At 46.9% G+C, this 22,990-nt stretch overlaps 1 protein-coding gene across 1 annotated transcript; it reads right to left on the reverse strand.

Annotated features, from left to right (window-relative positions):
- Positions 1-18,291: 18,291 nt before the first annotated feature.
- FUT4 (fucosyltransferase 4) lies at positions 18,292-22,451 on the reverse strand. Its single transcript, XM_015852301.2, has one exon. It carries the CDS (start codon positions 22,404-22,406, stop codon positions 20,859-20,861), a length of 1,548 nt encoding a protein of 515 aa, XP_015707787.2. The 5' UTR covers positions 22,407-22,451; the 3' UTR covers positions 18,292-20,858.
- Positions 22,452-22,990: the final 539 nt, after the last annotated feature.

Raw genomic sequence — 22,990 nt, forward strand, 5'->3', positions numbered from 1 at the left:
GGCCAGATTGGATGGGGCCCTGGGCAACCTGATCTAGTAAACGTGGAAGTTTGGTGGCCCTGCCAGGCAGGGGGGCTGGATCTTCATGATCCTTGAGGTCCCTTCCAACCCGGGTCATTCTGTGATTCTGTGATTCTGCAGCACCCACTGCCCACAGCAGGTAGGAATGTTTTGATAATGCATTTTTTTTTCCCCTCTGGAAAATATTAATTCACCTTTTTTTGTGTTGCTTTGGGTTTTTTTATCCAACCTCTTTTTGGGAACGTACAATTTGCAGCAAAACCTCTGCCAGGAAAAGTTTCTCAGGCTGGAATTTTCAGTCAGTGTGTGGAGAAACCACCTGGGACCAGCCAGCGGCCGGCGGTTGGGTTGTGCTGCTGGGACCTCAGATGGCCTGCTTCGAATAAACATCTCTGAGCCAAGCCTCCCACATCATTAACACCGTGGTTAAGGTCCCAGGCTCCAACTCTCGTTCCAACTAAATTAGTAAATCAAAAAATATAAAGAGGAGGCTTGGTCCTCCTGCAAAGTAGGGAGGAAAAAAGGCTGCGGATCACCCTGTGCTAAGCTGGATCAAGCCTTGTGCCCACCCACATCCTGCCCTGCCTTCACACATCCCCACACCTCCAGCACAGAAATGCCCCACGTATCCGTGACTGATATTTCCCTCACAGCACAAAGCAACTCCATTCCTACTAGTGGGAAAAAAAAACAACCAACAAACAACATTTAAACATCTCCGTGCCAAAAGTCTCATCCCTCTCAGCTTGTCTTGGTCAGCACTTCTGAAATGACGGGAAGGCCCTTTACATCAGGGCTGGTCCTCAGAGGAGCATCTGTCCAGCTGCAAGCTCTCCAAAGAGGGTGGAGAGAATGAAGAAGAAGATTTACAGCAGGCAACTGGTTGAGAAGAGACATCCCATTATCACTAATAAATTCCAAAACCAGACACTTTTTCCTCGGGAAACCTTTCATGAGCTCACAGGGCAGCTCATGGAAGATCTTGGTGGCAGCTTGCCTTCTATGTCCCAGCCATCCCATGCACTGGTTTAGGCTGCAGCACTCGCTCTTGAGGGCTGAGAAGCAATAAGGGTCCAGACTGAAGGCTGACATCAAGGAGCTGCCACCATTTCAAATATTCTTTATGCTCCTTATTGGCATCTACAACGCAAACAATCACCTCCAGCTCCAGCCAGGGTTTTCTTTTGAACAGACCTTTTATCTTCTTCCCTTTGTAGTCTTTATGACAACCTCTCCTCCCAAAAATGCAATATTTAAATCCAAACTGAAGTGGGCTTTATCCCCCCCTCCCATTTGTCAGCCCAGCAGCCAAAGCAAACGCAGCCATCCTTACTCCAGCTCTGCAGGAGCAATAAATAACAGTACTGCTTCCAGCCTACCTCGGGAGGTCCCTCCTTGTCCCTCTGGCTGCATCTAACTCTCCTGCTGTGGTTTTGCCCCCACCATGGTGCTGCTGCCCTGCACAAGGCTGGCTCAGGGGTTAGTATTTGTATTGTGGATATGGGCATCCAATGGCAGTGCTTGGGATGGGATTCAACCCTCAGGGAGTTATTCCTGGCTCTCGTAAGGCTGTGTGGGAGCAGAGGGAGCTAACACAAGCCTCTGACAACAACAGTTAAAGTTAGGATTAACACAGCCCTAAAATGGTCCTAAACCTTCAGGAGGAGCAGCTCCCAGCCCATGCCTTCCAAAACCCCCCACCTTCCCATCCCAGCAGCTGCTGCAGCTCTGGGTGGCCAGCACAGGGACAGGGACACGTTTCTCTGGGCAGCCCCAAAGTGAAAGTGCCTCAAAATGACCTCAGAAGATGCTACAGCTCCCCAGTAGATGAGGAGGTACCCAGAGGGAACTCCAAAAGCCAAGAAGGGCCTTTTATTCTGAATCCCAGGTCGTGTGTGGTTTGTAGAGGCGGATGGAAGCTGTGGTTATGGAAATGCAGTTTGGATTGTTTTGGCACTCTGAAAAGGCTTCTCGAGTTTACACTCCCTTTTGTGAATACCTTACTTTTTCCTCCTTGATTTCTTTCTCATCTCACAAAGCCCCTCCAGCTCCCAGGTCATCATCCTCTGCTGCTGTCACATCAGGAGCCAGAGCTGAGCTGATGGATGTGTCTCTCACAGAAGCGTCAGCCTCTATCCCTGCCTTTCCCTCTAGAAGGATGCTCTGAAAGCTCACTCTTCTGATGGTCGCTGGCTTTCTTACAGTCTAAACATGGGCAGTTTACATTCATTTCTTTCTTAAGCCTATGCTCCCTTTAATTTAAAAAGTTTGTTCATATCCCCTTTTTCTAGCCTATCCCCCTTTTCCAACCCTTATAAACAGCACCGAGCTGTGTTATATATTTCAGCTGCTATAGACTGGCTTCCTAAGGCTTTGACATGTAACAGTTCATCTGCTTAATCTTGTTTTAATGTGTCGGACTATTAAAATTACTGGACTACTCAAGAAGAAATGAAACATAACTTTGCTGTGTAATCAGCTGCATCTCTGTGTACTCTGCATCTGAAAATGTATGCTCTGTTCTAGAAAAGCCTTTTTGAATAGATTACTACACGTATTTTCTGTCAATAGAAACAAATCTCCTTTAATTTGCCTTCTTTCATCACAAAATTAAAGCTCTATGACAAATTAAATTAACACCATTACTTTGGTTTAAGAGGTGTTAGGAGCTTATCTAGAGCAGTAGAGCTGCCTCAATGGCTTTGCAGTGAGAGCAACACAAAGCCCACACCCAAAGCCAGCGAGGTGCCCCCCGGGGCTCTCAGTTCTGCTCAGACAACAGCCAGTGTCTGTCGGCCCGTGTTAACCAGGATAGGCTTCTGGATAGGGTCTGACTGCAGATATAGGAGAGGGTTATGCAGCTTCAGCAATAGCAGTTCGTTCATGTTCAGTCTGCAGCTCCCTCAGAGAGCTCAGAAGCTTCTTCCATACTGTCCCACTGACTTCTCACACTGTGTGGGCATCCTTCACATAGCAGGGGGGTTGAAACCAGATGATCATTGTGGTCCTCTTCAACCCAGGCCATTCAATGATTTTATGATTCAATAACTCTGATATGTTTATCTATATATATCCAGCTCCCAGCTAGACACTCAAGTGTTGACCTGAGGCTAACTCCCACTGCACTCAACCACCAAATCAGTCCCAGGTTCTCCATGTGCTACCAAACCCCCGTATTTCTAACCCAGAAAATATTTTCTGTATTCCCAAAATACTTAAATAAATAAAAATAAAAAGATCTTACTGTAAGCGATACACAGTTTATGGCCAGCTTTTCTTGACACTGGCTTGGAGCAGAAGACAGCAAGCAGAAGACAGCAAGCATTTGCAGAGGGTGACTCAGCAGCCTGCTAGCTCTGTGGGTGGATGAATTGCCCGACCGAGGTGCCGGTTCTTCACTGATGACAAAGAAAGCCTAAGGCAACACCTTCAAGCTTGGATAGCTCATTTCTGAATGCTCTGCAGAGCGTTTGGGTGAATCCCACGCAAAATGGGTCTACAGCCGCAGAGCACTTCCAGAGCTTTCTCAACTAACTGATGCAGTTCTGTCCCCCTGATTTAGATTGTAAAATTAATCCCAGGTGAACGGAGGTGCTTGTATTCAGGATGAGGTGAATCACACCAAATTCCTGACCTGGGATGGGCTGAATCACCCTCCAAAGCCTCTCTATCACTCCACCACTACCAGCATCAGATAACCAATTCAGATTCTCATTGAATCACTGAATGGTTTAGGTTGGAAGGGACCTTAATGATCAAGCTTAAACCCACTGCCACGGGCTGGTTTCCACCCACCACATCAAGCTGCCCAGGGACCCATACGAACATAGCCAACCCAAGATCCCCATAGCTGGGAGAAGAAGGGCAGGACAAGGGGAAATGGCTTTAAGTTGAAGGAGGGAAGATTTAGGTTGGATATCAGGGGGAAATTCTTTACTAAGAGAGTGGTTAGGCCCTGGAACAGGCTGCCCAGGGAGGCTGTGGATGCCCCGTCCTTGGAGGTGTTCAAGGCCAGGTTGGATGGGGCCCTGGGCAACCTGATCTAGTAAATGTGGAAGTTTGGTGGCCCTGCCAGGCAGCAGGATTGGAACTTTGTGATCCTTGAGGTCCCTTCCAACCCAGATCACTCTGTGATTCTGTGATTCCCTGCCATCTCTACAATCAGTGACACATCTATCAGCGTGATAGATGAAGATTTGATGCAGTGGCTGCAGCTGCACAAGGCAGCACCTGCTCCAGGCGTGCATTGCTATGGTCTGGAGTGATGGAAAAATGTCATCCTTTTGCTTGCCATTAAGCTAAAATAATGTGCTCCAGTTAAAATGCCCACCGTATTTCAGAGGAGTGAAGAGACTGGAGCTGTTCTCCAGACTGCAATTAGCTGAAGGTGGTTGCAATGAACTTGAAGTCACCTGCTGCTGCTGGGTAGGGTGGAAGGTAGCATTTCATTCTGTAGCATTGTTTCACTCTCTGTTATGCACATTTGGAGCACATACCATCGTCCTCACTCAATCCTGGCTTGCTTTGGTAGGTGCAGGGCAGGCACTGCTCCTCAATGCTCAGCCCAGCTGCAGTTCTGGACCTGGGGAAGGCAAGAGGACATACAAGTACATTGTCTTTCATCTTCCTGAAGATACAACTGCCAACGCAAAATTGTTTTGCGTTTTGATTTCCCAGAACTCATAAAAACAAAGAGATCGGTGTAATGAGTTAAGCAGGCAAATGGTTTGGGCACAGTGCTGCACGTTAAGAAGGATTCTGTATCTTTGTGACAGTCATTGCTCTCCAGAGAATCTGGAACAGAAGCCTGGAGAAATCAGCCTGAATTCCTCATCCCTGCTGCTTTGCAGAGAGGGAAAAAATTCCTGCTGACAGAAATGGGCATGGAGGAAACATTTTTGTATTGAATGTCTGTACACTTGCTGCTTTTGGAAGTAGAAAGCATTTCACCTTAAGTGCTCATACATGCAAGAAAACCGTGAGCAGGAAGCCAACGCGGCATGCCTAATACAACATGAAACATGACCTTTTGAGAAACCTTCAGCTTCTGAAGAGCAAATGTTAACTCTTGATATAATTCAAAGCATGATGGATAAATAAGATGCTGGATTCAAAGCTGCCTTGAATAACACCATCCTCAGATTCAGTTTTTGGCTTTATTGAATAGGTGTAGTTTAAAAAAAAAAGGGTGTGGAGGGTTCAATATTTTCTGTTATTAACCCATTTACCACATGGGGAAACCTGCCGTCTCCTTGAAAAGTGGGCAACCGAGGACATTATGGCATTTTCACTAAGTACGTTTGTTTTATAGCCCTGTTGTACTGCTTTGAAGAGTTTGTGATCCCACTGTGCATAAAAGGATGCTGAGAATTAAAGTAAATGGTGATATTGAGACATATCTCATTGATATGATGCAAGAAAATGTTATTTCTTACAGAACTACTTAAAATCTCCTGCAAACAGACAACAATTTTGCAACTAGAAAAAGAGACTCTGAAAAGGAACTCAGAAGCTAAATGGCAACTGGGTGCCTGCGAGTGACATGTGGTCTGTATCTATGCAGGTAGTGTCCTTGTGGACAAATGGCATTCCCCACATCCCACAGCATTAGTGAGGACTTCGCTCCTGGATTCCAGAAATGTGAATTTAAAAAGCAAAAGTCCTGATGCTGTTCTGCTCCGGGCACACAAAGTGCTCAGCTGGCCTAGTGCAGAGAACAAATTATTCCTTGCTTTAAATACAAAACCAAATATTTTCCCCTCTCCAACGCAAGAGAGACTTGGAGCAAAGCTGTGTTGGCAGTTGTGAGAATCCAGCAAGATTTCTGAATATCATATTTATGGGCTGAAGTTATCCCCTTCCCCAGGCTGAGAGGGTGGGTGGCAGCTCCCCATGGCCACTCTGACCAGTGACATCTGTGGGGACAGTGTTCAGAAACCAAACAGTCATAAGATTGCTCTCTCCAGTGCTAGGGGGCATGGAGCACTTGGGGTCATGCTCTGTGTGTACAGCCAGAGTTTTCCTTCCACTACGAAAACGGTGTTTTGGAGGATATGATTTATACTTGTGATGAAAGGAAAGTCATTTTTTCCCCCAATTTTTGGACTATGTTTGTATAAAGCTCCTTACAACTCAGCCAAGCAGAAGGCATGACACTGTCAGGACAACTCTTCTCCATCCCCATGATTGGACACTCCTGGAGGCTGCTGCTTCTCTTCCTGGAGCTGTTTCTCACCCCACTCAGGTCACTTGCCCTGCCTGCTTGGCCCACACCTTCCTCATCCATCCCAACCTTCACTGGTGATAATTATTCTGAGATATTTCTTCACGTTTCTACTTGCTTCTTTACTCTATAGCCTTTAATATTTCTACAGGAATCTTTCTCTGATGCCTCTGAATCTGGTTCCCAGTCTACATCTAATGCAGTATTTCATTTTGGATGACCTAAGTCTCAGTCTAATCAGACCTTAAAGTAACTTATATTTTAGGAATGCATGTATTTATTTCCAGGCTCTGTTCTCATCAGCAACAGTGCTGTGGCTGTACAACTGTTTGTAAAAGAAGGGTCCATTTGGGCTCTGGTTACACATGCATTACTTCTGCAGCAACAGTAGGGAATGGAGAGATCCACGACATTCTGTAAGACATTTCTGTGTAACACTGAACGTAGAGTCATGAGTAGGTACCACATGTCTGCTGACTCCTTATTGCTTTATAAAAAGCAATTCAGAGGCAGACTCCGGGCATCCAGCCCATTCACAAGTTCGGTTTGCTGCCTAATACAGGTAGCAGAGCTGCCCGTCCCATCCAAAGATGAACCCAGGCTTTCCAGAGAGGTTGTGGATGCCTCATCCAGGTAAGTGCTCAAGGCCAGGTTGGACAGTGCCTTGGCAGCCTGACCTGGTGGGTGACAACCAGCCCATGGCAGGAGGTTGGATCTGGATGGTCTTCCATCCCACACCATTCTATGATTCCAACCCACACCATTCCAACCCTCACCATTCTATGATTCAAGGGAAGCCTTTCTTACCCAGTACGCTCTTCAGTTCTACTTTTGAAAGCTATGAAGAAATGTTCAAGTGAACACTTCTTCCATATATGACTTCAGAATATCTACTGCAATGCTTATTTAATATCACTTCTTGGCCAGTGAAGCTGTTACTATATTTCACTTGAACATAATGGCTCTAAAATTGAGTTGGCAGCAGCACAGAACTGCTGTAAGAAACTGGGGGATCAGGTTGATGTGAATTACTCAACAAGGAGTCCTACAGTTAGATTTTCCTCTTCAAGGAGAGACGTGCCAGGAATTACCTATAGAATCTAAGACTACACTGGTGAAATTGTTCTATTTGCTGTATATTTTGATTTTCCCCTCTGGACCCTTTCCAGTTCGTCTAGATCTGTCTGGTACTGAGTTGCCCAAGGGGGGGATCCCTCCATACCCCCAAGGTGACACCTCCCTGGGGATACCATCCAGGAGTTGGATTCGGTGATCCCTCCAACTCAGGATATTCTACAGTTCTGTGACAAATCCAGTCATGGATGAAGGTAATTTGGGCCATGCTGCACCCGCAGCCTTCTTGTCCCTGCTCTTGACGTGTTTCCAAACATTTGGGGTAGATGCAGGTTTTACAGGGATGATTTTGCAGGTTTTCAGGCTCAGTGATGGTCTGATTCATCTGAGGCAGATGGGGTGGGACAGAAAATTCAGCCTGCCCTAATAAGGAAGGCAAGGCAGTGATAATAGCGGCAGTGTTTGGAAAGCCTTACCTCACCATGCAGGAATCCAGGTGGGCCACCAGCCCCGCTGCAGAGCCTCCTGCTCTGGAGGGTCTTACCGACAGCAACCAGCTTGAGCGATGGGAGCTGTGTGATAAGGAATTTAAATTCAGAATAATTGTGATAAAATGCCTCTGACGTGCTGCTAAAGCCTCATCCCAGGCTTGGCATGGTCGCTGTGCCAGGCCCCTCTAGCCAGGCCACCCCATCAGTGCTTGGCCAGACGGCAGTTTCCCACTGCAGGTGCTTCCTGCACTTCTGTGAGGTGCATGTTGTTGGTTTAATTTGGAGTCAAGACAGAGCAAAGAGAAAGCACTGAGTAACTTCAGCAGCTTTGGGCTGCTCACAAAGCATAGCTTTGCAGCAAGGTGAGTTAAAGATGGGCAGCTAACAACGTGCTTACAGTGCTGGACCAGGTTCTGGTTTACCTACCTGGATCTTCAACATGCCTGGTAGACCAGCAGGTCTCTTTGACTGACACGAAGGACAGGCTGATATGTTTCAAGTGCTTCTTTATGGAGGAAGCGCTGTTGGTCAAGCTGCATTATAACTAGACCATGAAACAAAGCATACTGAAGTGTTTACAGTCATACCCGTATCAGGTCAAAATGCACCTTGTATATGTAGTTTCAGAGTGTACTGCGGCCAGAAATGAACAGAAATAGCAAAGCTGGAGCAGGAGTAATGTATGTGTCCTTGTGAGGCACAAAACTTCACATCTGACTTTCACTGAAGATTTTAACTGCTTGCTCTCTTTATGAGAAATGCTCTCATTTCCACCTGTCTTTACAGACTGACTTTTTCATACCAAATTGCACAAAAATACTTCATTTAGTTTTAAACCATGATTTAAACCAGTTCAGATCAGAGCCTTGCCCCAGGCTCACAGACCTCAGTGCAGACTGCAGGGCAAAACTCAGCCCCCTCCTGCTGGATGCTGGTATCAGTACCCAGCCTTTCTGCTGTAGGGTTTCCAGTCTCCAGGCTGCCAGAAAGGCACACTTCATTCCTTCTCCATCTCCTGCCATAAAGGTCAGAAGTCAAGCCGTATATTTTTCAAAGCAGCAGACGGGTGTTCATTCAAATGGAAGGCAGAACAGCCCAGGCTCAAATACTCCCATTGCTTCACTGCTCTTGCAGCCTGAACAACTCATGCAGCAGCTTCTATAAGCAAGGAGGGCACCAGCCATGAGGTACCATGAAAGCATGGTACTTCACTTATCAAATATGATACTGTAAATCCTCACAGGTTTTCTTGGTAAAACCTGATCTTTTGGGATAACTAATTCATGGCCACTCTGACCCTGATATGAAATCCCACCTCTACATGTGGATAACTCTGCTTGCATGCCTGGAATGAGGAATAAGGGATCATCTCCCAGCTCCCAGTGCCCCTGACAAGGGCACTGCTTTTAAAGGAAATAATACTGTTACCAGCCCCAGGCACCCACTGTCTCTGTCTATTCCATACTGCTGATCTGTTGCAAAGCTCTTAAACTCTCCTATTTTTACCTGCATTATATTGCTTTTGCTCTTTTTCTTTTTTTCTTTTTTTTCCAGCTTTCATCTCATTTTACCATGTATGGTGCTACTACAGGCTTTGTTTTCCCTGCCTGTTACTAACATTGAGTACTGATTCTATATAAACCTAAGTATGCACTGTACAAAATTGAGTACTTTGAAAGGGATTAAGTTGGTTAAACACAATTGGAGGAAAGATTATTTAAAAAGCCGGTAAATCCACGAACACATACTAGTTCTCTATAACATGAAAAATTAAAATGAAGCCTGGCTCTGGAAAATGAATGTTTAACTGCTTCTGTCCACAGAGTATGGAGGGGCAGAGAGCATCTCCCATTGTTTCCATTCAGGGAAGCAGAACCACATTCTTCCCTGGCCAGAAAATAGCAACTGTTTGTCCACCCAAACCTTGCCCAGGCCCCATCCAACCTGGCCTTGAGCACCTCCAGGGATGGGGCTTCACAGCTCCCTGTGCAGCAGTGCCAGGGCTTCACCACTCTGAGTAAAGAACTCCTTCCTAACATCTAACCTAAATTTTTGCTCTTGTAGTTTAAAGAACATCCCAGTGCCACTCTAGGTAATAAAAAATATATGTCATTTTTAGAAAAGTTTATATAGAGAGAGCAGGTAAGAACTTCATTTCCTGCAAGGAGCATTGAAGAAATGCCTTCTGCTTTCTGAATCCTCAAGATAAGAGCCTGTACCTCACTAGCATAAAATGTGGCAGCTTTGATGTTCCTTAAACATCACTGATGTGTAAGGAACAAGAGGAAACGCGACTGCTGCAGACAGCATGGTCCTCAGACATGCAGTGCTGGGAGGCCCGGCAGCACACAGCAGGAGCCCTGCAGCAACACACAGCCAGCAGCACTGCCGTGCACACTGATGCGTTACCACCCTTTGAGTTTCACCAGAGAAAAGATGACTCCTGAAATACATCAAACGGGAAACCGTTTCCATTTTACATCTCTTTCATATTCACACAGCAATTTGCATTTTTAGATATCACAGCGTGACTTTGGTCCCTACCCGGAATGATCATGTTGTCTCCAGTTGAATTTCTTGTGATTGAATATGTGGAAGCAAAATCAACTGCAGCAAATTTCACTTTGATAACACCTGTAGGTTTATGAACATAAATGCAGAGACAGCAAAGAGCGATTAAGTGGCTGTTCAGAAGATATTCCATCATCTCATACACCTTGTAACAGGTTGCTGGGGTACGGCCATCACTACAGGTTCCCAGTGGTCCATTCTGGTTTTAATATCCATGTATGTCTACACCTGTGTAGGGCAGAGACTCTGTCAAAGCAATAATTCCATGCTTAGACCGAAGCACTTGCATCCTCAGGAGGATTTTATCATGCAATCTATAGTCATTGCTACTTCTTTTCCCAACGTTTCTGTGTAGCTCTGTAGAAACGTGATCTTTTAGCACTCGGGAGGATAAGCCCAAACAGATCCAGGTGTTCACGGTATTTCCTGCTTCACTTTGGTTGTAGCTTGTGGTAACACGCACACTGGCTATGGAAACATTGTGCGTCCCAGAGCCTGAGCGCATGTACAACCGTGGAGTGCCACCTTCTGTTTCGCCACGAACATGGAGCTGGAGGAGCACAAACGCATCGCTTCAAGTTTTAGATTAAAAGTTAACTCCGGCCTATTAAAAGCAGTGCAACATCACTTACCCATATACCTGCTGGGAGCATCACAAAAATGAATTGCTTTCTTTTCATAAAATTGATTTTTTTTTTTTAACAGCATTCTATGCCTAATGCTCAATACTTACATCAGAAAATGACGCTTCACATCAGTCACACAATCATAGAACCTTTAGAGTTGGAAGGTACCCGCAAGGTTTGTCTCATCCAACACCCCTGCAATGAACTGGGATGTGCTTAAATAACTCCATCACCAGCTCTACTCTGACAGTGCCAGACAAAAAGCAAAGAAGACAACAGAGAACTAAAGGCACAGCCTTCCCTATGAGCTTTCTTGTAGTTTACCAGCAGTTTGTTTAAGCAAATCCAGTCAGTGTTGAAACACTCCCCCATGCTAGTGTTGGTGGATGCTGCTTCTTGGGCTCCAGTTTACTTTTGGCATAACAGATCTGATGCTTCCTGGTTCATGGATCACTTTTTCTAAGCAAGCCTAACGGTGAAACTAAATGAAAGAAAAATAGCATAGGAGAAGGGATTCCCAAAGACATTTGCATCTGAGATGGTTATTTTAGGCTCCTTTTCCAGTTACTGGGACAATACAGGCCATAGTTCATCCCGTCCTAAAAATAACTCATTGGAGGGGCATGGATAAATGATGCTAAAGGCTGCTAAATATCCACTCTTTGTGTGCATTTTTGTGCTGCACAGATAAAACACAGCCCTCGTTGTGTTTCCACCACAATAACGTCCTTCAAGAGTTACAAGAACAGTGAGTCTCCCCCACGTTAGTAGAGCTGTTTTTGTTTTTGTGCAGTTCAAAAGAACGTAGAGTGGACTTTCTCACTAATGTCAATGACTGGCAGGATCAGGGCTCTCATTTTTACATCTTACTACTACCATTAACCATACTGTACTTGTTCTGGGAGGGTGAGCTGGGGCTAAGGAGAAGGGTCTGCACCAGAGGACGGTGGGCATGGAACAGCCTGCACAGGGGACATTTGTACAGTGCTCTCAGTGCTGTGTGAAGCCAAGAGTTGGAGCTGATAATCCTTGTGGGCCCCTTCCAACTCAGGATATTCTATAGTCCTATGATTCTATGATTATTTTAGGCTTCAGGAAGCCTTAGCCTAGCTCTCATCCATTTGTGCAAGCCCATTCCAGCCATCACCATCCATGTAACAATGAAAGAAAAGGCAATTCCATGGCTGGTATGCAAGCAAAATGAAGTGTTCTGCAAAAAGAGGAAATCAATATTTCTGTGTATCACTGGCTATAAGTTCCATTTGGGGTAAAACACACAGTATACTGTGCTTATAGCCGTTCCCATTTAGAAGCTTAGGGCTTTAATTACACTAAAAATATTGGAGGCTGGATTAAGATTTGGCAAAAAGAAAACAGTCGTCAGACCTTTTGATCTCAGTCTCTGTGGGCATGTTCTCCAATACCTGCTAAGGAAAACAGATTGTCACTGAACAGAGATCTGATTATTTGCTTCTTGTCTGACCTGAGGAAGTACAGCGGAACAAAGCATTCAGTATTCAGATGAGTCCTGGCCTTGGCTGAGAGCCCTGTGGCAGCAATGCAGCATGAAAAGCACTGAGATAACGTCCCTGAATCCTGGAAAGGACCAAATGTTTGTGTGCCTGACTGGTGGAACTCTGCTGCTGCTTGTAATGGAAATGCAAAACAAAGCAGAAAGATTTCAGCATCCTGACCTGAGCAAGAGGAGTGCTCTGGGTAACCCAGTGCTCTTGCAGCTGTGCCTTCTTCAGTGTAAATATTGTCTCTGCTATCTGTGATTATCCCTGTGGCTGGATCACAGCTGTAATCCACAGCCAGGCCAGAAAACTGCTGCCAAGTAAAGCCTGCAGTATGAAAACCAGTGCTGCTGAGGCCACATTACAGCAGAGATCTGTGGTGGTCCTGAAGCCTTCCCAGCAGTGACCCTGCGAGACCAAATTTCACTTCTGTAATTGCATTTCACTCATGTTTCTTCCAGGAGATGCTGAGCACTGCAGGGTGTGGACAGAATCCAAGTGGCCAGGTTAAACTCAGAAAGCTCATACTGCTCCTTGGGGTGTAGTATGGGTGACACAAGTGCCTATGACTCCTCTTCTTCAATGTTGCGCTTAAAAGTGATAGCAACTTTTGGGCTAGAAGCCCATCATTCCTATAAAAAAGAGCATTGCTGGCAGGGTTTCACCTGCCAGTGAATGTGTTACTCTTCACGTTTTTCACTCCAAGGCACAAGAAGGCTGGATGGAAGACTGATGCTAGTTGATCTTAACTGCATGGGTCGTGTTTCTTTCTGTTCACTCCAACCCATTATGCTGAGGTTTTACTCTGGATACCCATGCATGGAAGAGCAAATCAGTGCTCTATTAAACTCGTAAGAGAAAAAGGAATGCAATTTTCAGAGAGAAATCAAAACAATACTTGATGTGACTCAAAACATATGTGATAGTTGGGGCAATGGCTGCCACCAGCACAGAGTGCTCTGTGCCTCTCCACTTACCCACAGCCTGCTGCTCTGCCCTTGTACGTGTACAGGCCACATCTACATGGCAAGGAACAGGAATCTGTCTTCTTTCTGACACTGTCAGCTTCTCTGCTTCATTATTTGAAGGAGAATTTCCTAGAATGTTCAAAACCTTTGCTGGTGGGTATATATTGTAACCACAGCTCTCAGATTTAAGGCCCACCAGGAATGAAATCCATGTGGTTATTATGCTTACTGCAAACACGGGAACACAACGCAGCGTTATTTCCTGCTGACTCTGTTTGTGCTGCAATTTGTGCTATTGCAAAGATCAAAGGGATGTAAAGCACTGAGAAGATGTAAACCTATTAGTAAATTAAAGCAGTGTAAACACAGCACATGGAAGGAACAGCTTGACCTTCGTTCACTGCTGCTGCTTTCAGATCAAATGCTGCATTGGTGCTGTGTCCCCATATTAAGTTCTGCTGTGGCCATTTAGGCAACCACAGCACTTGGATGTAGGGCGATACTGAAATGATCACAAGCGTGTTTCCCTTATGACTCTGTGGGCCAGATCACTGTGTGCATGGATATGGGGTTGCAATGCACAACTGGTGCTGCCATCCACACCGCTTTAACATTGTGAAGAGTGTTTTAAGTTCAAAGGTACTCTAACTGCATCCCACCTCAGTTTGGCTGGGGAGAAGAATGACATCTCAGTACAGGTTGATGCTGAGGCATTTCTAAATAAGCCATGGAGAGGTTGCATCCCAGAACAGGAGGGATTGATATAGAAGGCTTTAATACACCAAGAGCACTGTGAGAAATGAATGAACCCAGGAGGGACAATGTGGTCAGACCCCTTTGTCAGTCTGTCACTGGACAGTAAGGTCCAGATTCAGGCTCCTTGTGGCTGCCCAGACACAAAGCCACACTGATACTGTCAGTCACCCAGGCCACTTTTCTTTAGTATTCACTTGTGTCTGCATATGTCTAGACTGCAAGGAAATCTGTTGTCCACTCCTCATGCCTATCCTGTCAAGCAAGCCTTGCTGCAGCATAGGGGCTCATTTCTGATCTATCCTTGAAGCTCAAAAAGTTAAATTTAAGCTTCTAAGTGGGGGTAATACTGCAATAACTTGAATACAAGGAAGCAGGTCCCAAAGCCACCTTGCATTTGCCTAACTTCAGATAGATAACCCATCTGCAATTATCCTCTTCATCTAAAGTGTTTCATCTGCTTAGTTCTTTTATCTCCCCCAGTTCTGTGGTAGCCCCAAAGCTGCCAGACCACCACCATACAATCAGATAGGAAGACGCAATGCAGTGCATAAGCGTGGTAATGGTGTTATCTCAGTGTTACTTAAAACACTGATCCCATTCTAGACAAAGACAGGCAGATATAACATAGAAAATTGCATGTGTTTTTGTAAGATTAACTTAAAGTGCTGGCTTTCTAGCAGACAGTGGATAGCAAGGAAACTTCAACAAGAGCTGCTGGCACTTGGAATAGCCCCACATCACTTGTGTGTTTTTGGAATCCATAGGACACATATGCTGGCAGAGCAGTGGAAGCATCACAAGGCTCACCAATAGCCCAGACTTCTCCTGGCAGTCTGCATGTACACCAGCATTCAGCGCCAGGAAAAAAGGCATTCTGCTTTCTCTTAGGACAGGATGGCACCGTGCCTTCCTAAAGCTGCCTTTGTGAAATAAATTAGGTCATGCACAAGTAAGTAAACAGGAGATGACCTACAAAGATGTAGTGTTTCTGAGGTACCTGAGGCCTCACGGAAGCTGTATCAATAAGAGAAATGAGCTAAACTGTAATTTTGGTTTGGGTTTGGTTTCTTTTAAGGATGTGGGTCTAAGATATGATCTGTCATTGCTTTCAGTGCCTCTCTGCACAGAGGCAGTACACCACCAAACACTGTTCAGGCACTTACACAACAAGCTACAAGATGGAGGGCAGTGGGACGCCCCAGGGACCAGGCCTGGCACCTCATAGGGCTGAGCTGTACACTCAGATTCTGCTCCTCAGTCTGTTGTTGAGAAACTCTGATTGTCTCAGAACAATTAAGCTCAGACTGAGCTGCCTCTGGGTGCTCCAGCAGCCCATCAAGAGGGAAATGAAAGCAAGATGCAGGAGATGGCCCACAGTGTGTAGCAGATAGGTGTCCAGGGAGACTGTAAGGCAACTCCAGGCAAAGAAATCCAGAGAGAAAACTGCATATCAAAACCAAAGTAGTGGCATCTTCTATACGCCTAAAATTATTTCCTCAAAGTGGCTTTATAAAGACATCAGTAATTAGTACATTATATCCCAAGAGGGAAATGAAGCACCTTAGAAGGAAGAGGTGGGAAAGCTGGTTCCCATCAGTTGAGAGCTGCCATCTCCACCCTGCATCTTCCTGCACTGAGCACTGCTCTCCCAGTCCTTTCTGACTGTTCTTATAGCACACAGTGAAGGTTTTATTGAATACTCACCTCTGAGGACAAGAATAAAACAGTCACAGCTCGGAGGGGGAGGTTACTTCAACAGCTTCACACAGGCTTGGCAGAACGCTCACTGTTTGTGTTTTGGATTAATGTAGCCTTTTTAATGACTGATTTTATCCATTACTAAGGGCAGATGCAACATAAGTGAATGAGAGCAGTGTCCAAACTCCTGTTGACAGCCACACACACCCAACCTAGCAAGCAGCCACAGATTTAGCCAGATTCCTGCCACTGTGCCTTTCTGAAAGGCTCATTTTTCACGGGCCAGTTGCATCATCAGAGGTGACCTCAGGCTACAAGTTCTCCTACATGATCCCAGATAAACCTGCAATTCTCCAGGTGCAAAAAGGACTGACATAGCCCCTCCAGCCGCCTTCTATCAGAAGGTTCAAGGAGGCTGCATGTTGCAGTGCATGGTGAGGAAGAGCTCTTTCCTTTCTCTGCTGCATCCTCAGCTCTCTCTGCAGTCTGCACACACACTTGCTGTCACAGATGTTTTCATCCTCACCCTTCTCAATGCATGAAAAGCATCAGCCAAAAAGAGGATGGGAAAGGGACAGAAGACTGTGGCAGAAGAACCAGAGGAGCTGGTGGTAGCTTTGGTTTTGTCTTGCAGGGGCAGAGGTGGAACCAAGCAGATGACACCTGAGACATGAGCTGATGATACAGCCTTGTATGCCTGGATTATTTCCTGGAATCAATTGTGCACCTGTAAAAGTGGGGGTCTGTCCAACAGGACCTAAATCAAAGCCCAGAGAAGAGAGGGCGCAATGCTTCAGCCCTGTCCTGTATTCCATAACAACTTGTCTACAGCCACAGTGGAAACCTATACATCAAACCCCTCCTGATTCTTAGCTCAGGGCAATAAATCCCAAACTTTCCATTTCCAGTTATATAAGAGAACTGCATCTTTTTTTCAAGTTCTTGCTAATATTTAAAGGACTTTTGTAAAATGCTCGAATACATTTAATATCTGAATACAGGAATAAAGCCTAGATTGGAGATAATGGCAGCAATTTTCATGCTTACATTAAAAAGCCACCATGAATGACAAGGAAGAGTAACTCAGCACCATTCAGGCTGTCCTCTTCCTTGAGGGACTTGGTGCAAGAAACATCCTTCATTACAGTCACTGCAGAAGACAGAACAGTGAACCTGTGGTTCTTTTCATGAATATTACACAGTGGTGCTTAATGGGAGCTCAAGCTTAGCACAGATTCTGCTCTACTTAACTCATCTTTTCACAGCATGGACATGGTGGCCTTGGGGGTCATTTTAACCTGACGGCACAGAAGAAAGAGGAGGATTATACAGAATGGAACTGCTAAGCAGTTAAAAGTGATATCTGAGTTATTCAAACAGTGATTTTTCCTGATTAGAAATACGTGTGCATACTTGGATCTGGATTTATCTTTAGTTAAATACCATTTAAATCCATGTTAAGTCACCACGCACACTTCATCAGCCAGTAGATTGAATCAGCTCCTTGCTTCCTACAAAGGAATGTTTACACGCTTAAAACAAACACCATTTGATGCGACTGTTGGATAAAGAGCAAGTTTGAAACTAATCGGCCGTAACTCACATCTGACTTAAAAGTCAGCAAACAAGCATGAAGGAATGGTACCCAATGCTATGAAGAAAAATATCCCCACCCTTTTCCACCACCCAGAGCACAATCCTGGCTGGAAAAGCTGCAAGTAAACATCGACCTTTGTGGGCACAGGTAAACAAGGCTTAAGCACTCTTTAAAAACCTGGCAGTGATGCAGCATAAACTTCTCAAGGGGGGGAAAAAAGGCCTTCACTGTAGCAACTACCACAAGCCAGGAGGGGCTGGAAATCTCAAGAGGAATGTAGAAATTGACCCCAAACTACCCACTCTTTCAGCACCCTGATCCAGCTGTAGGTGTCCCTGTGCACAGCAGGGAAGTTGGACTAAATGGCCTTTCATGGGCCCTTCCAACTGAAGTGATTCTATGATCTCTGTAGGCCTGATGTCAGGCCTGTTGGCTCTTTTTCTATTTCCAGGTTTGAACGTTGTGGCTTTTTTCTGTTATTTGAAATGATGTTTTTTCCAGCAGTCACCCAAACCCAATAAACGCTCCTTTTCATAGTAGAAATAACTCAGCACAGCTCCTCCTGTGGAAATATTTACCCCGACACGACCAGGCTTCGTTCCCAACCTCAGACGGGTCTGACTGATCTGTGATGAGTCGCTTCTATTGATGAAGAGGTGGAAGACAAACACAGAAGGAAATCTTGTCTTAAAAGCAGTTTTGTGCCCTTCGTAACACGTAAAGAAGAGGAAATAGAAAAATAGGGTCTCTTTATGCCGCTTCTTTTCTATAACTTTATTGAGTGTTAACCTACATGATTAATACAAAGTTACTCCATTCTGTGAAGATTAAGAGATTTTACAGTATCAAATTCCCTGAGATACTTCTGTGAGAGGATCACACGCATTTCTACAGCCCACTTATAATCAAAAAGTAATTGACCTGATGAAAAACAGCTCACGATCTTTCCGTCTCTCCCTCCTCCCCAACATTTCAAGGTACGGAATCAAACAGCTTTTAAAAGCACATTCATCAAGATTTCTCTATTTAGACTGCAAGATAAATCTGCTTAATTTTTATAGACTGAGCACATAGTTCACCTGCATGGGAACATGTCTCATGGAGTCTGGTACCCGATCCACAAGAAATCTGCAATAGAAGATGGGGTTATTTATCACCGAACTCAGGCTCTACAAAGCGAGTTACAAAGGACAGCCCTCAGTTTCAAACAGCATTCAATTATTGGGTTAGTTCTGTGAGCCCAAGGAGTGGATGAACTAAAAACCAATATGGCCTTAAAGAGTTGCTGTACTTATTGACTTCAGCTGTAGACCAGGACTGAACTACTGAACTTCCTCCTAAATCTAACGGGAAAAGCACGCAATGCTAACGCAAGAACGATGAAACTGCAATGATTATTGCAACACTGCAGCTCTCGTTATACAATCTGTGAAGATACTCAACGCATACTTGCAAATAGGAGCACACTTGTGATTATCTCATTCCAAAATGGTGTTTTGATCATTGCACAGCTGTTAGCTCAACTTAACAGAACTCGTTCCCACCAGGATTTCAGTAAGAGAAGCTGCAGTCTATGGGAATTCCCATCCTCCTGGAGCCTGCCTGCAGCTTTATTACTGATAGCACCAAGTCGTGTGTCTCAAAACCCACAGAGAACACTGAAAAACTTAGAAGGACTGGAAGAAGAATAAACACTGTTTAGGTCAGACTGACAAAAAGCCCTTCCGTCTTCACTATGCCTGTTCAAAGACTGCTCACTGCTTTGATAGACAGGTTTTGGTGTACTGTGCACTGTGATAAAATGCAAAAGGGAGAGACACTGATGCTGTTGTCCTGGCACTCAGCTATTAGGTTAAAGCTATGCTTGGAACTGCTCTAACCCAGTAAATCTGTGCAAAATTATTCACGAGCTTTAACACTATTATAGGTCTTTTCCCCCCCAATATTCTTTAGTTCCATGCTTACATAATCACTGGGCACAGGTAACTTAAAATGCAACAGGCTGTCAGCTGCTAAGTTTGAACAGCACCTACCTGGCAGCCCTCATTGCACAAATCAAACCTCATCCCATTCTAACCCAAATAACTCTCACACATTCAGCTTTCATTTGCATCTAACCTTCTTCTTTTGCCACCTTTCTGGTACCCACGATTTTATTTCACTGTGTCAGCCTGAAAAGGAACCGCAAAGCTCTGGGCAGACAGAGCATGAGGAAGTGGAAGCCTGGATTCTAGGAACTGACAGAAGAAAAGATAGGTGGGAGAAACCCCCCAAAACCAAACATAGAAAACAGTAACTCTTTCTTCTTCCTCTTCATATACTTCCTTCATATAACCCATGTTTTAGCAACAGTTTCAACATTACTCTCTACAGTTATTCCCCTTCTGGGAGGTAGCGTCTGGGAACTTAACTTTGGTATCTTCACTGCCATTATAGTTATACACACAGCAGAAAGTTAGCCTTTCCATGTACAGACTGAGTATAGCAATATAACCCTTGCCATCTAGAGCCTTTCCCTGCTTTTTCCTATGTGGCACTTATTTGGCAGGGAAAAAACATGCAGTCTCCTGTAAACATTCCCTAATTCCTGAATAAAGGGAGGGTGAAAACATTCAAGCTTTCTGCCCGCCTCCTGTCTTATCCTGTACCCGAAGCCCTTCTCTGCTTTCAGACAGGACAACTGCGCTCACAGTTGGAAGAAATACTTTCTGCCCATCTGAGCTGTTTGTTCCACTCAGACCCTTCCATACACTTTTCCCTACGTGGAATTTGTCTTTGGCTCAAAGAATTCTTATTTGGCTGCTGCTGCAATGTAAAACTGCTCAAAAGTGCTACCGGATCATCACATTCTTATGTTCAACATTTGCGGCTCGGCATTTGTCAGCAAATAGCTCCGATTTTCACCATAATCACCATTGAAAAACGTTTGCTTTTTGCCTTTAGAACACAGAAAGCCAGCCCTGATCGCGTATCCCCCATCCGCAGAAGAAAGTTTCCCGGTCCAGGAAGCTGTCATAGCTGACAAAATTGGTTCCAGCTGAAGGACTTGGCACAGGTTATTCCGTGAACAACTCCAAAAGTTTCAATGACTGCTTAAAGTTTAATTTTGCTCTTGCAGAATCGCCTTGCCTGATGCTTCCCTGTAATTTCATTTTGCGCCTTAACAAAAATCTTCTGTTTCGTTTATTTACCTGCATCTGCTTGTTTCTCTCACTGAGGACAGACTGTCCCTGGCGGGCAGGAGATCTCACAGGGCTCCCCTGTACCTCGGTGCATTCACTGCAAGGAGAAGCTGGCCAAGAACCCCTCAGGAACGTCAGCTCTCAAACCAGCTGGCCAGATTCTGTACCGTCTTGAGTTGATTCCCCGCCGTCCTCACGGCTTCGCAAACCTTGCAGTAATGCTCATCCCAGAAAGACGTGACGTGGACCTCGTACTTGTTCCGCCAGGCGAAATACCTCCTATAGCTGGGCTTGTTTTTATCGAGGAACTTCAGGTAGGTGGCCAGCAGCCGCGGGCTGGGGAAGTCATCCACATGGATGAAGGAGTCAGCGGGGATGAAGCGCTCGTAGTTGGCCCTACGGGGACCGAGGACGACAGGCACGGCGCTGGCGGCGAAGGCGTTCCTCCACAGCTTCTCGGTGATGTAGTCGGTGTGCTGGGAGTTCTCGAAGGCCAGGTAGAACTTGTACGCCGACACCGTCTTCACCACGCTGCCCTCCAGCAGCGCCATCCCTCTCGCCCCATACACGTCGATGGGCAGATGCTCCTTCAGCTGCCGGTAGTAGCGCACCCGGGCGTGCTCCTCGTTCCAGTTGCTGATCACCCAGGCCACCAGCCGGCTCTTGCGGGGCACCACGAAGGGCCTCGGCGACGGCGAAGCGTACAGGTACCCGTAGGGCACGAACACGTCCGAGTCCCGGCGGTACGACATGGTCCAGTTGAAGAGCCCGGCCAGTCCCCGCAGCCCGGGGGAGTGCGAGGGCGACTCGAAGTTCATCCACACCCACAGCTGCCGAGGGGGTCGCGGCGGGGTCCCGCGGGGCAGCCCCTGTGCGCCGTGCAGCGCCAGGTCGCGGTGATGGAACAGCACGGCCCGCGCCTCGCCGTACCGCCCGCGGTCGGCGCTCAGGCGGCAGCCCGTGATGTTGTAGCGCCGCCGGCAGTCGGGCGGGCGCCGGGGGCGGCCGAAGGGCTCCCACCACAGCAGCACGGTCACGTCGCCCTCGGGCCGGCCCGGCGCCGAGCCGCCCCGCCGCAGCTCCCGCAGGCAGCCGTACAGCGCCAGCGCCGAGCCCAGCAGCGCGCCCAGCAGCGCCCAGCGCCGCCGCCACCGCCGTGGGCAGCCCGGCCGGGAGGCGGGGATCCGCCGGGGGCCCGACTCCATCCAGGCCGCCCGCTGCCAACCCGGGGGAGACGCGGGGCCGGGGCCGCCCGGTGCATGCTGCTGCTGCTGCTGCTGCTGCTGCTGCTGCTGCTGCTGCTGCTGCTGCTGCTGCTGCTGCCGCCGCCGCCTCTCAGCACCCACCCCCTGGCCCGGCACGGCGCACGGCGGCGCGGAACCACCGGGCAGGGGCGGGGAGATGCTGCTGCAGCCCCTCCCGGCCATGCCGGACCGTCCTGACACACCCCGCGGCCGCCCGTCCCTCCGCCCGGCCCCGGCCCCGGCCCGCCCCTCAACCCCGCCCGAGGGAGCTCGAGGGGCCGCCTCAGGCAGCGGGAGGGAGCCGGGCACGGCCCAGATGACGGCAGCGATGTGCCGGCATCTCTGCTCTCCACGTCCCTCACATCCCGCCCCAGGCAGCCGTAGAGGTTCGGCTGTAGCTGAAGGGCATTCCTTTCCATGGGGCTTTTGATGCCCCATCCCTGGAGGTGCACAAGGCCAGGCTGGGTGGACCCTGGGCAACCTGAGCTGGTGGGGGCTGAGAGTTGGATCTGGGTGATGTTTAAGGTCTCTTCCAACCCAAGCCGTTCTGTGACTCTATGACTCTTTGAAAAAGGTCATAGTTAAAAAAGGGAAATGGAGCGAAGATTTGAATAAATTGTTTTTAAAAAAAGACAAAAGAGGAAGAGCCAGAAGCCGCAGGAGCTTTGACTTCCTGCCAACTGCAGCATCTTCAAGCAGCTGTAAGAGGAGCCTTCCACTGTACTCCCTCCACATTCTCAACTTCCATCTTGAAGTGAGAAGCTGGTAGTGGGCACAATATACCTCACAAATGCTGAGTACAGGGGGATGATTACTGCCCTCAGTCTGCTGCACACGTGCCTGATGTTGCTCAGCATATGGGCTGGCAATAGCAGGACACGGGGAAATGGTTTTAAGTTAAAAGAGGGAAGATTTAGGTTGGATGTTAGGGGGAAGTTCTTCACTAGGAGAGTGGTTAGGCCCTGGAACAGGCTGCCCAGGGAGGTTGTGGATGCCCCGTCCTTGGAGGTGTTAAAGACCAG

The sequence above is a fragment of the Coturnix japonica genome, chromosome 1 (assembly GCF_001577835.2).
Source record: "Coturnix japonica isolate 7356 chromosome 1, Coturnix japonica 2.1, whole genome shotgun sequence".
NCBI lineage: Eukaryota > Metazoa > Chordata > Aves > Galliformes > Phasianidae > Coturnix > Coturnix japonica.